A 15,907-nucleotide genomic window follows, 5' to 3' on the forward strand; every position below is an offset into this window, starting at 1 on the left:
GTGAATTAGTTTCATCAGGATAGCTCACAGGTCATTGGGATCAGTGCAGTCCTCACTAATGAACAGTCTGCCCCTTTCCAGCTCTATGTTTTTTTAAAAAGAAATTCCTTTTTATCCAAATCAACATGTTCAGAGATGTTATTACTCATCTCTGGGGCAGATGGGACTTGAACCAGGGCCTCCCAGGCTGGGAATAGGAGCACTACAACTGTGCCACAAAAAGGTCTATCCCTTTCTGCCTCTACTTCTGACCTATAAATAATATCCAGCTGTTCTCGCGCTGCTTGGGAATATGGGACTGAAAATGGCCACAGGCTGTGTGGAGTGGAGGAATTAGAATTGCTCTGAAGCTTACATCTTGACCATGAAGATGTCGCATTTGCATTAAACCCCAAATGGTTCACTCTGCTTCCAAGAAGGAAAGCTGCTGTCCTTGCTTAGCATGGGCCTAGACGTGACTCCTGTCCCACACCATGCTGGCTGACTCTCAACAGAAAGTGCACTCCCCAGCATGTCACCTCGCTATATCTAACCAGCTCCAGTAGTTCAAGAATTAGAGCCGCAGGCATCTTCTGGCACAGGGAATGGGCGATACCCATTGCTGAAAAATCAGCGATAGAGGAATGGGAGTGAAGAGGAGAGAGTGAGAAAAAACACACACCTTGAAAAGTCAGTCCATGGACTGAGCGCTTATCATTCGGAATGGATTTCCTTGGGGAATTGATAGGCCAATCAGATTGCGATGGAAAGGGAGCCTGGTTGGAACATGTACAGTTCGTTCTGCTATAGCACGACAGTTATGTTCCTTGTGCTGTAGAAGATCCCGCTAGGGAAGACCCGCTATACCTGTTCAGTAGAACATTCGCGTTATGTGCACAACGTCCACAATTCACCAATCACGTAATAGCCAATTTGCGCTGACGAAACACGCGTTCTAGCAGAGTGACCTGTAACTCAGAAAGTATGACCCCAGAGAGTTCTGTAGATTATCTAAGCTGGCACTGTAAACTTCTGAGCCAGTACATCATAGGGGTGAAAATGTTAATAGCTTTCTCCTAGGAAACTGCAAGCAGTCAGCTCATCTTATAGCCTATTACAGAACCTATTAACAAACACTTATCATCACTCTAAAGGTCAGCCGGTTTATAGCAGAGATACACAAACAGAATGTGCAACACACTCTCCCACCGTCCTTCAGTAAATATTCACAGTGTGTTGGTTAGAAATGAGGTATCAGTCCTTCTTCCCCAATCAAACAGAAGCTGATTTAGCTTATTCTTGTTTTATGTACTGTGTTCTGCAAACAACTCAACTGATCAATACACGAGGGACAGTGACTGAATGAAGAATGGCTTCTCCTTGCATGGCAATAACTCTTAATGCTGTGTTTATCCTTGACACGTCATCATTTATGCCTTGCCATTGCACTCTTGATTTTAGAATTCTCTCTCCTCATTCTTCCCAGCATTTTGTCTTCCTAAATTCTTGCCCATTTTGTTATAGCCTGAAACTATTCCACCCCACCCTCCCCTCCCAACCCCTTACAGTTGCTCTTCCATCAATTTGTTTTAGGATGCACTACCCAGTCCTGTTTTCCTGTTATCACTTACTATGGTAAGTTGTGATTTGGAGATGCCGGTGTTGGACTGGGGTGTACAAAGTTAAAAATCACACAACACCAGGTTATAGTCCAACAGGTTTAATTGGAAGCACACTAGCTTTCGGGGCGACGCTCCTTCATCAGGTGATTGTGGAGGGCTCGATCGTAACACAGAATTTATAGCAAAAATTTGCAGTGTGATGTAACTGAAATCATACATTGAAAAATTGATTGTCTGTTAAGTCTTTCATCTGTTAGAATACAGTGATAGTTTCACTTCTTTCATGTGTAAATCACAAAACCTTTTATTAAAAGTTGCATTCTCGGGTTAGTTGTTAACAATGGTGATAGCTAGACAATATGTTGAAGGTGTTAGCCCCCTGTGTTCTCTGTCTATGACCTGATGTTTAGATTGATTCTAATCTAAAAAGTGAGATAACAGAGTTTGACATAAATTCATGCAGTTTTTGAGCTCAGAGTTCTACATGAATGTATGCAGTTTTTGAGTAAAGTGCAATGTAACTCTGCAAGTACAAATTCACCCCACAAAATATATGTGTGCATGTGGGTCTTTGTCTGTCTGTGTGTGTGTGTGTCTATCTGGGTACGGCACAACAATCAACAGACAGGAGGATTCCCTCCCAGTTGGGGAACACTTCCAGTGGTCCAGGACATTCAGCCTCGGATCTTCGGGTGACCATCCTCCAAGGTGGACTTCGGGACAGGCAGTAGAGGAAAGTGGCCGAGCAGAGGCTGATAGCTAAGTTCGGTACCCATAGGGAGGGCCTCAACCGGGACCTTGGGTTCATGTCACATTACAGGTGACCACCATTGCACTACACACACACACTCTCACATACACATACACACACTCTCACATACACATGGATACAGGTACACATAGACGCGCACACAGACACCCACACCCACCCTTATAGACACACACACTCCCACACTCACACATGCACCCCCCTCACAGACTTAAGACACTCTGCACTCACTACACACACACACACACACACACACACACACACACTTTCTCACACTCACAACCCCCACCCCAGACAGACAGACAGACACACACACACAGACAGACAAAGACCCACATGCACACATATATTGTGTGGGGTGAATTTGTACTTGCAGAGTTATATTGCAATTTGCTCAAAAACTGCATACATTCATGTAGAACTCTGAGCTCAAGAACTGCATGAATTTATGTCAAACTCTGTTATCTCACTTTTTAGATTAGAATCAATCTAAACATTAGGTCATAGACAGAGAACACAGGGGGCCAACACCTTCAACATATTGTCTAGCTATCACCATTGTTAACAACTAACCCGAGAATGCAACTTTTAAAAAAAGGTTTTGTGATTTACACATGAAAGAAGTGAAACTATCACTGTATTCTAACAGATGAAAGACTTAACAGACAATCAATTTTTCAATGTATGATTTCAGTTACATCACACTGCAAATTTTTGCTATAAATTCTGTGTTACGATCAAGCCCTCCACAATCACCTGATGAAGGAGCGTCGCTCCGAAAGCTAGTGTGCTTCCAATTAAACCTGTTGGACTATAACCTGGTGTTGTGTGATTTTTAACATTGTAAGTTGTTATGTCAACATTTTCCCATTTAGTTTGCTTTGACAGCCATCATGGTGTATTTACATGCTCTGGACACTAGGTGGCTCTGCACAGCAAATTGTCTTCCTGGTCTGCCATTGCCTTGTCAAGGACAAATGGAGGGAGGGGGTGCATTGGTTGGCATTGGTTTGTGATGCAGAGTGATACCAACAGCATGGGTTCGATTCCTATACCCAGCTGAGGTAACCATGAAATAGTCTCCTTCACAATCTCTCCCTTTGTCTGAGGCAGGATGACCCTCAGGTTAAACCACCACCAGTTGTCTATTGAGAGAGTGGATCCATGGTCTGGTAAGACTACGGTGACATTACCCAAAAACCTACCCATCAACTGCGAATGGGCGAGACCACATTGAAATTCTCTGCTAATGGATTTGAATTCTTCCTTTGTCATCAGATACGGAGGGATGTGATCACAACTGGCAAAAGTTCCTGGGCCATTGCTATCGATACTTCTCCCACAGGCGCCTGTGGGAGAACGCAGAGAAGGATTGCCGAGGGCATGGGGCACATCTTGTCAGCATTCACTCAGCTGAGGAGAAGGAGTTCTTAAACAGTGAGTCTCCCAAAGTCAAGGTGTTATTACTGGTGGGTGGCGTCACGACATTGGGTACAGGGTTTCCAACTTGTCAGAAACACCCTGCAGCCTCGAGGAATTCATGAGCCACCTTCAGGCTCATCATGTGAGGAAACTCTGGGTAAAAAGCCCAGGTGGGACACAAAGAAAATATTTTGCGCTTTTGTTGAACAACTAGAAAGCGACTGGTGAAAATTGGAATGTCTATTTCACTGAGGTGACGTGGGTTGGACAGGTATGGACAAGATGGCAACTGGAATACAAGAATACCCCAAACAGAGTTGTTCCACAGCCATACGGACCAATAAGAGTTCTGTTAATATTTCAGAAACCCAGGTGTTTCCAAAGCCACAAGGCTGTCAGGGTAAGAAAACTGGTGAAGTGAACAAAAAAACAAATTTCATGGCTTTGAACCATTAAATCATAGAGTCAGAGGGAGGCCATTTGGCCCTTTACACCTGAGATCAATGTCGCTTTTAATGTCTCTTCAAGAAAGGAAATCTGCCATGCTTTATCTGGTCTGGCCTACATGTGACTCCAACCCCAATGGTTTGACTCTGAACTATCCCCAATAATGGCCACTCAGTCCAGGGATGGGCAGCGATTTCTGGTCTTGATGTGCTGTATTCCATGAAAAATAAAGAAAAGATTGTTTTGTTCCAGAAAGCAAGTTGGTAAAGGATGAATCACGAATCAATCTTTAGACACTTCTATAAATATTTATTTTGGAGCTTCACATTATAAGCATCAGGCTCTGTATCCAACAAGCACGATTTTATTCTTAATTCTGTCCATTTGGTTATGGTCCCAGTGATTTCACATCTAATGTCCATGACCTACATAGAATTAATCACAATTCAGATAGCAATAGAGCGATGAAATTGGTGCAGCCCCCCTGCTGACTCCCTATGGCCCTGCAATGTTTTCATTATCAAAATCTGTGTCTAATTCCATTTTGAAAGTAACTATTGAATGTGTTTCTTTTGTACAGCTCACCCAGATCAAAGCAACAAGTTGAGTTTAACAAAAAAAATTCTCTTGATCGTCTTTCTTTTTATTTTTTTGCCAAGTGCTTGAATTAATGATACCAAACTTCAGATTTTACGGACGGTAGGTTGTTAAAGGGTGGAAAATTTGACGGGGATGGAGAACTGCAGAACGTTGAGACTGCAGATGCTGGAGAGTCAAAAAATGTGCTGCTGGAAAAGCCCAGCAGGTCAGGCAGCATCCAAGGAGCAGGAGAGTCGATGTTTCGGGCATAAGTCCCTCATCAGGAATGACGAAGGACTTATGCCCGATACGCCGACTCTCCTGCTCCTCGGATGCTGCCTGACCTGCTGTGCTTTTTCAGTGGCACACTTTTTAACTCCAGAACTTTGTCAGATTTTTGGAGGAAAAAATGAATTAAAGTTGGGGACAAAGTGACCGAGAGATTAAACGTAGGAAGGAGAGTGACTGGTTTCACTGAGCTATGATAGTGTTGGAGATGGAGGTCTGGCTAAGTTTTGTGAATGGAACATGGGTGTCACTGGTAAGTAAAAAGTGAGGTCTGCAGATGCTGGAGATCACGGCTGAAAACGTGTTGCTGGTCAAAGCACAGCAGGTCAGGCAGCATCCAAGGAACAGGAAACTCGACGTTTCGGGCCAGACCCCTTCATCAGGGCTCTGGCCCGAAACGTCGAGTTTCCTGTTCCTTGGATGCTGCCTGACCTGCTGTGCTTTGACCAGCAACACATTTTCAGCTGTCACTGGTAAGACCTGGATTTGTTGCACATCCCTAAATGCCCTTGAATTGAATGGCTGAGCCATTTCAAAGGCAGTTAAGAGTCAATAACACCGGAGTCCGGAGTCACGTGTAGACCAGAAAATTACTTTGCCAATAGGTATGAATGAACCAGATGTAACCATGTATGGTAATGCCTGTTAGCTTCACAATTGCCATTATCTAGTCAACTTTCAATTTTAAGAAATGAATTGAATTTCCATCAGCCACCACTGTGGGATTTGAACTCATGTTCCCATGATATTAGCTCCAACAATACTGGCACAGTTACATTACCATATCAGTACACGTCCTGTGCTTAGCCAATCTGGCATTTGCCTCTGAAAATATGAAGTTTATAACAAAACAGGCTTAGAATGATGTTCTTAGTTCTTGAAGTTCTGTGTCTGCCTCAATTGTAGGTCTGGGTCGGGAGTACGCTTGGATTGGCCTGAATGATAGGACGATTGAGGAGGATTTCCAATGGACTGATGGCTCTTCATTGGTAAGTCAAGATATGATCGACTGAGATCAGCTTTAGTCAAAGCCTCCTTGATTGTTGGCACAATGAGAAATTGAGAACGGAGGACTGGGCAGAAAGGGATGAAGATGGTGATTTGAGTTGCAATGTTTCTATCATCTGCAGACACAAGCAAAAGTCAAAGATGACAAGGCCATTTGGTTCATCCAAGTTTATGCTTTGGTCTTGGCTCACTGGTAGCCCACTGACGTTTGTGTCTGCTTATCACAGAATCCCTACAGTGTGGAAACAGACTATTAGACCCAACAAGTTCACACCGACCCTCCAACAAGTAATCCCCCTAAACCCATTCCCCAACCCTATTTCCGGTGCATTTTTTTCAAGGGAAGGTAGACAGATAAGAGAACTGGAAGTGACATTACCCACCTTAAGAAACCAAGACCTATAAATAGAGAGGCGGGACATACCACCAGCACTTCACTAGAGACTCTCACTGATGATACTCCCTAGTCATGGTGACAAAATGTCTGAAAGCAAACCTTCCAACTCAGCAAACTAACTGACATACTTATATTTTGGGAATTTGTAAATAGGTGTAAATGTCCAGAGTAATGGAGGGGGAGTTAGACCATAGGGTCATTGGAGCAGAAGTAGGCCATTCAGCCCATTGAGCCTGCTCTGCCTTCAATGAGATCAAGGCTGATCTGATGATCCTCAACTCCACTTTCCTACCTTTTCCCCATAATCCTTGGTTTCCCTTCTCCTCCTTAAACAGCTGTCTATCTCAGCCTTGATTATACTTATTGAACCAGCCTCCACAGCCCTCTGTGGTAAAGATTTCTACAGATTCACTCCCCTCTGAGAGAAGAAATTCCTTCTCAGCTCTGCCTTAAATGTGAGACCTTTTGTTTTGAGATTATGCCCTCTTGACCTGGATTTTCCCACAAGGAGAAACAATTTCTCCACAGTTACACTGTCCAATCCCCTGAGAATCTTCAATGTTTCAATAAGGTCGCCTCTCATTCTTCTGAATTTCCAATGGGTACAAACCCCATCCACTCAACCTGACCCCTTAAGGCAGACTCTCCATACCTCAGCCTAGGTTCAGCTGAGAGCACCTTCTCTGAACTGCCTCCAATGTCAAATATCTTTCCTTTCATAAGTGGTCCAGACTGTTCACAATATTCTGCCTTTGGTCTGAGTTGTGCTTTCTATAGTTTTAGTAAGATTAGATTACTTACAGTGTGGAAACAGGCCCTTCGGCCCAACAAGTCCACACCGACCCGCCGAAGCGCAACCCACCCATACCCCTGCATTTACCCCTTACCTAACACTACGGGCAATTTAGCTTGGCCAATTCACCTGACCCGCACATCTTTGGACTGTGGGAGGAAACCGGAGCACCCGGAGGAAACCCACGCAGACATGGGGAGAACGTGCAAACTCCACACAGTCAGTCGCCTGAGGCGGGAATTGAACCCGGGTCTCTGGTGCTGTGAGGCAGCAGTGCTAACCACTGTGCCACCGTGCTGCCCGTAAAACCTCCCTACTTTTATATTCCATTTCCTTTGAAATAAAGACCAACATTCTACTTGCCGTCTGTGTTAGCTGCTGAACGTCGACACTAGCTTTCTGTGTTTCTTGGACCAGGGCTCTCAAATCCCTTTGTTCTGTAGCTTTCTGCAGTATTTCCTCCAATAAAATAATATTCAGCTCCTCTATTCTTCCTGCCGAATGCATAAGCTCACATTTCTCCACGTTATGTTCTATTCATCTCCTCACTATCCTATCTGCACCTCTGTGTAGGCTCCTTGTGTCATCATCACCACTTGCCTTCCCACCTATGTTTGTGTCATTCTCAAACATGGCAATCATACATTCACTTTCCAAGTCATTAGTATATTGTAAATCAATGTGGTGCCAGCATTGATCCCTTGGGCACTCCATAAGTCAACAGTTGTCATCTTAACCCTCTATCTTGTATTTGATGGCCAATCATCTATCCATGTTAATATGGACCATCTGTCCAAGGGCACACACTGTAAAAAATTGGTTTGTCGGTCTTACTGAGGTGAGGGTGATTTCCCAGTTAGAAGCTTCCACTGGTATTATCAAATAATTACAGGTTTCACTTCAGTCCCCTCCATTAACTTGCCTCTATCCCAGCCTCAGAGAAACAGCATCCACTGGAATGATCTTTTGTCCATTGCCCATATGAGTCATTCTGTGGCTACTCTGAATAAGATTGACAATGGGCACCCAGTCAAGGAGAGGGGAGAACCTCACTAGGAACTCATTCATCTATCTCTGAAAGTTTTTTAATGTGAGAAGTATCCTTGCCATGGATAGTGACCCTTGGTAAGAACGTGAGTGTGGGGTCTTCATGTGGGGAGGCTGCTGTACCACTATCACATGATTCGCATTGACCAGGAAACTCTCCCGCTCTCACGGGCTGCCGTTGGCACATTGGCTGAATTTGCAGGTTGGTAATGAACCGGTCTGGCCAAATCATGAACGCATCTCCACAACCTCCGAGTCTGGAGTGGATCTTAATCTAGTGTTTTTAGCTTCAAGGCAGTGACACTGCACACTGTGCCTCAAGGTCTCCAGAAATGGAGTTACAGACTGATCCAAACCATTGGGTTCCATTGGATTTGGAGTCAGATCCCAAAGCTAGGGGACCTGTACAAACACACCAGCCAATTCCAGTTTTCCATGAGGTTGCAATAGGTGAGGTTTGCAGATGGATATTCCTGGATCTGTGCACACTCATGTTCCAGAGACACCCACACGTGTTCTCTGCTTGTTTCTACAGGGTTGGTCATTTGGGTATTTCTATCTTGGAATTAAGTTAAATCTTGGGTCACAATGGACAGAGTGCAAATGTGAGGGGCCTATTGACTGTTTTGTGAATCTCTGCAGCCTTGTATTTCTGAAAATAAAAATCACAGGTTTCCCTGAAAGTGGAAAGGTTTTGAAATACTTGCTTTGGTTGTCAGCTGAGTGAAGCTGAGCTCCTGAGGATATTTCCTGACTACGGATCATATCGATTTTCACCTTAGCTTTGATGTCTCTGATCACAGAACGAGGTTGGATGGGAGCTGGAAGGGATCTGACACTTCAGGGAACTGTTCGACCTCATGCTTGAACACAGCGTTAGGGCAGGAGTGAGACATGACCAGCTTCTTTATGTTCTTTGTGCACAATTTGTTAAAAGAATCACGTAGCACTCAAACCAGAGGGGAACCACATGATTGTTCATCTTACATTCCCAGACCAGGGACTGAAACAGAACATTTTCAACAAAATAAAAACTGAAACAACTGTGGATGCTGTAAATCAGAAGCAAGAACAGAGATCGCGGGAAGCCTCTGGCTTCCTCTGTTCAGAACTGAGGAAAGGTCACTTGACCCGAAACGTGAACTCTGATTTCTCTGCATAGTGCCGCTAGATCTGCTGAGCTTTTCCAGTGATTTCTGTTCTTGCTTTTTCTTCAACAGATTGTTTTTCCCTCACTGTCCAGTTATCACCACAATTTATTTTCTTCATTCCACCCTACCAACAACAATGAGAAATATGACCAGGTGTCGACCACCTGATGTCCCCAGCCTGCACTGCCATGCAGGAAGGCAATGGCTGATCTATGTTTGTCCTAATTTCACCTGCCTGCCTGTCTCCATAACCCCGACTCCATTGTCGTTCAAAGATCTGTCCATCTCAGCCTTGAATATATTCCATGACCCTTACTCCACTGCTCTCCCTTTCCTCAGGGGCTGCTGTGATTCTATGATATGCCCCAGTCTGTGACCCCTTTCTCTGCCCCAAAGCACAAAAAGGAAAACTTCCGTTCCTCCATAGCGTCCTTGCTATGTGTAAACCAGGGTCAGAAGAAGTCACCTAAGAGGAAACTGCAAATTCCCCAGCAACCCCCACAGCAATTTCCTTCCTTCATTCCACTGAAAGTGCCAGTACTGGCTGAATGGGGTGTTTCAGGTTACTTTGTAACTGCAAACCCTAATCCTCAAGGTCATCTTCAACATTACAGATCAAGAAGCATGCTTCAGTTAACCCACTCTCATCATTGTCGGGCATAAGGACAGGGGTGGCCCTTCATCCCATCCAGCATGTTCTATTATCCAATTAGATCATGGCTAATTTGTGTACTGATGCCATCGACTGCCCTCACGCTGTAACTCTCCGTACCTTTACCTAAGAAACCCCAGCTATCCCTGTTTTGGAATTGTCAATGAATATCCCATCCCCTGCAACAGGCAGCATCACTGCCACCCACCAGGTTCCAGAACATTTTGGGGGGAAACAGTTCCAGCTTTCCACTACCCTTTGTGTAACCAGGTGGTGATGCTACTGGGCTAGTAATCCAGAGCCCCAGGCCAATGTTTAGGGGACGTGAGTTCGAATCCTACTAAAGAGTAAAAAGTGAGGTCTGCAGATGCTGAAGATCATAGCTGAAAATGTGTTGCTGGTTAAAGCACAGCAGGTCAGGCAGCATCCAAGGAACAGAAAATTCGACGTTTCGGGCCAGAGCCCTTCATCAGGAATCATCACGAATCCTACTAAAGGCAGGTGCTGATATTTGAATTTAATAAAATTCTGGAAGTAAAATCCGCTTTAATCAGGACCATTGCCATAAAACCCTACTTGGTTCACTGATGTCCCACCTGGTCTGGCCTCCATGTGACTCCAGACCCACAGCAACATGGTTGCTTCTTGCCTGCCCTCTGGAATTGCCTCACAAATCATTCCGATGTGTCAGTGTTACCTGGGTCCCAAACAAGTTCGAATTTTACTTTGTGTTCTGGACTCCACCCTATCAGCACCGCCTACCCAACAGCCAGGTCACCTCTCTGCCCCATCAATCTGAACCACGCGGCTCAAATCACCCGTTCATCTTCTTTACTACAGGCCTAATCTAAATGACCTGTCCTTATGGGATCCCCGTGTATTTGATAATGATCAGAAGTAGGAACCTTGGGCAATTTTCCTCTCTTACTTAGAAAGTAGGAGCTAAAGTAGGCAATTCAACCCTTTGATCCTGCTCCACTGTTCCATATGATCATGAAAGATCATCCAACTAAATACCCTGTTTCGGCTTTCTCTGATCCCTTTGACGCTAAGAACTATATCAAACTCCTTCTTGAAAACTTCAATGTTTTTGGCTTCAAACACTTCCCATGGCACAGAATTTCACAGGCTCAATACTTCCTGAGTAAAATAAGTGACTCCTCACCTCAGTCCTAAATGGCCTACTCTGTATCCTTGGACAGTGCACCCCTGGTTCTGGACTCCCCAGTCACGGGGAATGAAGGACTCTTTGTAGCGAAGATTGTGTTACAATGGCTTCCAGGGCTGAGATCTGCCATCTTGGTCTAAACAAGGGTCGAACTTGGACGTTTCCTGGCCTGTGCGTTGAGTCATTAATAACTGAGATTGAGAGTTGCGGATCCACAATTTTAACTAATTTTCATCTTTTTTCTCATCTCTCCAAGCAATATGAAAACTGGAGGGAAAATCAACCAGACAGTTTCTTTGCTGGAGGAGAGGACTGTGTGGTCACTATCAAACATGAAAATGGGAAGTGGAATGATGTACCGTGTAACTATAACCTGCCCTACATCTGTAAGAAGGGAACAGGTAAAGGAAGAGAAGTCTATGTAATGTATTGAACCATGGCCTTCCAAGGGAACGAGTGATGTCCTGTGGGTTATGGAGAATACGCCTTTAATGAGCTTCACAATGTGTTGTAGTATATCAAGAGCATTTCTTCATGATCTTTGCAAAGAGCATTACTCTAGACAGTGGTAAGAGCACCAAAGAAATGTTGCAGTAGCCCCCTGGCAATTTACCCAACCTCAATCTCAGTAAATCCCCATACTGGACATCCCCAATGTTCCCACTGTTGAAAGATAGTTTCTTCCAAGGCACCTAAGTGAAGGATCAAGATTGGGAAATGTAAGGTGAAGGCTGTGGCTCAGTTTGTCACAGACTTGCCTCTGTATCAAAGTGTTGAGGGTTTGAGTCCCACTCTGGAGTTTTGACCTAGAATTTAGGCAGCAGGTCTTGTGGGGTGTTGTCCCTCTCTTCAGGTGAATACAGAAGACCTCAAATATTTGAAGAAGACCAGGGTTTTCCTTGTGGCACCCTGGTCAATAATTCATCGATTCATACACAGCAGAAAAGGCCCTTTGGCCCATTGAGTCTGCACCAACAAATGCAACCACTAAAGGCGTGCTCGTCACAGTTTCCTGCACATGTTCCATATTCCTGAAAGTAATGTTATTTGAAGTGTTCTTCCAAAGATTTTTTTAAAGGTCATCAAGTGTCCGGCCTCCACTACCTGCCCAGGTACTGCATTCCTGATTGCCACCACTTGCTGAGTGAAATCGTTTTTCCCCCAAATCCCCTCTGAGTCTCCTGCCCCTTACTCTAAAACTATGTCCCCTCGTGATTGACCCCTCAACCAACAGGGAAAGCTGCTCTGTGTTCATCCTGTCTATACCCCTCATGATCCTATATATCTAATGATCCCTCAATTAACACCAAAGCAGATTTGTGACTGTTTATCTTGTTGCTATTTGTGGCATTTTACCTTGTGCAAATTCACTTTCATATTTCAATACAATAGTGACTGACTTCAGAAAGTAATTCACTGGTTATAAAGTGCTTCAGAATGTATATAATGAAGTAATTAGTGTATTCAGGAAAAACGTTCTGGAGGAGGTACTCAATAACTAGAAGACAGAGATTTAAAATAATTAGCAAAGGAGTTCGAGAAGATTTTGTTTAACGCAGCGAGTTGTGACAATGTGGAGCACACTGCCTGAAAGGGTGGTCAGTATTGAATGCTACTGTTTGTGGTCAGCCCATGAGTGGTTTTCTCCACTAACAAGATACTGCTGAAAGGACGTCTCACTGACAGCATAACTGAGTAACATGGCATATAGGTTTCAGTGCCAGTGTGATGCCAGGTACTGAGGTTGTACAACCCAGCAACTGGTGATCCTATCAAGCATGTCCCTTTAACCGTTCACAGTGGGCAGCAGATGATTGAGGTAACACACCTCAGAACACCATGCCCAACATTACACTTCATTCTGCTGCTGAACAGCGTTCACTAACATGCCCTCTTGTGGGGCATTCTAGGACAAGAGGTCATAGTTTTAGGATAAGGGGGAGCAAATTTAAAACAGAGTTGAGGAGAAACTACTTCTCCCAAAGGGTTGTGAATCTGTGGAATTCACTTCCCCAAAATGTGGTGGATGTTGGGACAGTAAGTAATTTTAAGGAGGAGTTAGACAGATGTTTGATTGGTGATAGGTTGAAGGGTTATGGGGAAAAGGCAGGAAAATGGGGGTAAGGAGCATATCAGCCGTGATCGAATGGTAGAGCAGACTTGAAGGGCCGAATAGCCTAATGCTGCTCCTATAGCTTATGACCTTATGAACTAACTAATCCTGACTGCACTAAGAATTGCACCAGAAACCTATTTACAATTATCTCTCAGGGACATGCCTGCTAGGAACTACATATATTCCTGTACAGGATTCTGTTCTGTTCATGGAGAGTAATTTGTTGATAAGTTGCACCTTTATCAGTGATTGCTTTTCTCATCATAATCTTCTGACCATTCAGGGTCTACCTGTTTTGTCTGAGTTTAATCAGCTTAGATTGGCAGTTAGTAGTTCTTGCTAAATCTTCACGGTTCAACCAATCAGCTCCTTCCTCTCATGCTGTATAAACTGGTGCTCCATGGCTAAGTTTGGTTTTCTTGCATTTCAGTCCTGATGAGTGCAATTCGAAAAGCTTTGACTTTATGTTTTTTACTAGCAATATTCAAGTTTTTTCTCAGTAAGAACTTCAATATTTGAAGTGTGATTAATGTAGAAAGCAGATTCAATGGTAACTTCCAAAAGGGAAGTAATGAAAAAGGAAAATTACTCAAGATCAAAGTGAGAAAGAGAAACCAACGACATATAGCAGACACACAATGGGCCAAATGGCTTCTTTCATTGCTGTAAGATATTTTGAGCCCACAATTTTAGCGAAAGCAAGGAATGGTCATTATGTTTTGAAACATCAGGGATGAAGTGGCACAGGAAATAACAACAAATATTCAGTTTTTGAATTTGATTCAAATCATAAATGAAAACCCACTGGGCTACATAGGAATAACTCTCTTCCTTTTCTGTCAGTGCTGTGTGGTCCGCCCCCAGTTTTGGAACATGCTGTGACACTTGGAAGGAAGAAAGCTCGTTACGAGATCCACTCGCTGGTCAGGTACCAGTGTGAGGATGGTCTTATCCAACGTCACATCCCGACCATCAAATGTCACAGCAATGGGAAGTGGGACAAGCCGAAAATCCTCTGTCTTAACCGTGAGTGTTGAACAACTGCTGGCCTTTGCTGGGGTAGAGTTTACCATGGTGTTGATTGGAGGGTACCCTGCATTAATGGAGGGGGGGGGGGGGGTGAGGGGAGGGAGGGAGGTGGATTTGGGGTCTGAGAGTTCAGAACACAACATCTGCAGGAGACCACAAGAGGAGGTAGTTAGGTGCTGGCTGCTCCGAGCCTTATTGGGAAATAAGAGGCAGACACTTGGTCTGCAGGGTTTTTCAGGAACCTTTCCTGAACTCTGCGTTAGTATAGGTGGAAAATCTGTGAGAGAAACAGTGTCAATGGCCATTCTCAGATGCCTTTCTGAAGGTCAGCTTTTTTAATTCATTCATGAGATGAGGGTGTTGCTGGCCAGGCAGCATTTATTGTCCATCCCTAATTGCCCAGGGGGCAGTTGGGAATCAACCACATTGTTGTGGGTCTGGAGTCACATGTCGGCCAGACCAGGTAAGGATGGCAATTTCCTTCCCTAAAGGACATTAGTGAACCAGATGGGATTTTCCTGACCCTTGACAATGATTTCATGGTCATCATTAGACTCTTAACTCCAAATATTAATTGAATTCAAATTCCACCATTTGCCATGGTGAGATTCAAACCCAGAATAATTGACTCCAGAATATTACCTGGGTGTCTGAATTAACAGTCAATGGATAATAGACAATAATAGACAATAGGGGCAGGAGTAGGCCATTCTGCCCTTTGAGCCAGCACCACCATTCATTATGATCATGGCTGATCATCCTCAATCAGTATCCTGTTCCTGCCTTATCCCCATAACCCTTGATTCCACTATCCTTAAGAGCTCTATCCAACTCTTTCTTGAAAGTATTCAGAGACTGGGCCTCCACAGCCTTCTGGGGCAGAGCATTCCATACACCCCCCACTCTCTGGGTGAAGAAGCTTCTCCTCAACTCTGTTCTAAATGGCCTACCCCTTATTTTTAAACTGTGTCCTCTGGTTCGGGACTCACCCATCAGCGGAATCATGCTTCCTGCCTCCAGAGTGTCCAATCCTTTAATAATCTTATATGTCTCAATCAGACCCCCCTCAGCCTTCTAAACTCAAGGTTATACAAGCCCAGTCAGTCCAATCTTTCAGCATAAGATAGTCCCGCCGTTCCAGGAATTGACCTCGTGAACCTACGCTGCACTCAATCAATAGCCAGAATGTCTTCCCTCAAATCTGGAGACCAAAACTGTGTACAATATTCCAGGTGCGGTCTCACCAGGGCCCTGTACAGCTGCAGAAGGACCTCTTTGCTTCTATATTCAATTCCTCTTGTTATGAAGGCCAGCATGCTATTAGCTTTCTTCACTGCCTGCTGTACCTGCATGCTTGCTTTCATTGACTGATGTACAGGAACACTGAGGTCTCTTTGTACTGCCCCTTTACCTAACTTGATTCCATTGAGGTAGTAATCT

The 15,907-nt window shown here is 44.3% G+C and overlaps 1 protein-coding gene across 1 annotated transcript in view; it reads left to right on the forward strand.

Moving 5' to 3' along the window:
* Window positions 1–14,475, forward strand: part of ncanb (neurocan b) — a 274,307-nt gene extending 259,832 nt beyond the window's left edge. The window contains exons 12-15 of the mRNA XM_060846570.1: window positions 3,649–3,807; window positions 6,013–6,095; window positions 11,579–11,723; window positions 14,282–14,475. Coding sequence (XP_060702553.1) covers window positions 3,649–3,807; window positions 6,013–6,095; window positions 11,579–11,723; window positions 14,282–14,475 — 581 coding nt within the window. The remainder of the gene's footprint in view (window positions 1–3,648; window positions 3,808–6,012; window positions 6,096–11,578; window positions 11,724–14,281) is intronic.
* Window positions 14,476–15,907: the final 1,432 nt, after the last annotated feature.

The sequence above is a fragment of the Hemiscyllium ocellatum genome, chromosome 28, assembly GCF_020745735.1.
Source record: "Hemiscyllium ocellatum isolate sHemOce1 chromosome 28, sHemOce1.pat.X.cur, whole genome shotgun sequence".
Classification (NCBI taxonomy): Eukaryota; Metazoa; Chordata; class Chondrichthyes; order Orectolobiformes; family Hemiscylliidae; genus Hemiscyllium; species Hemiscyllium ocellatum.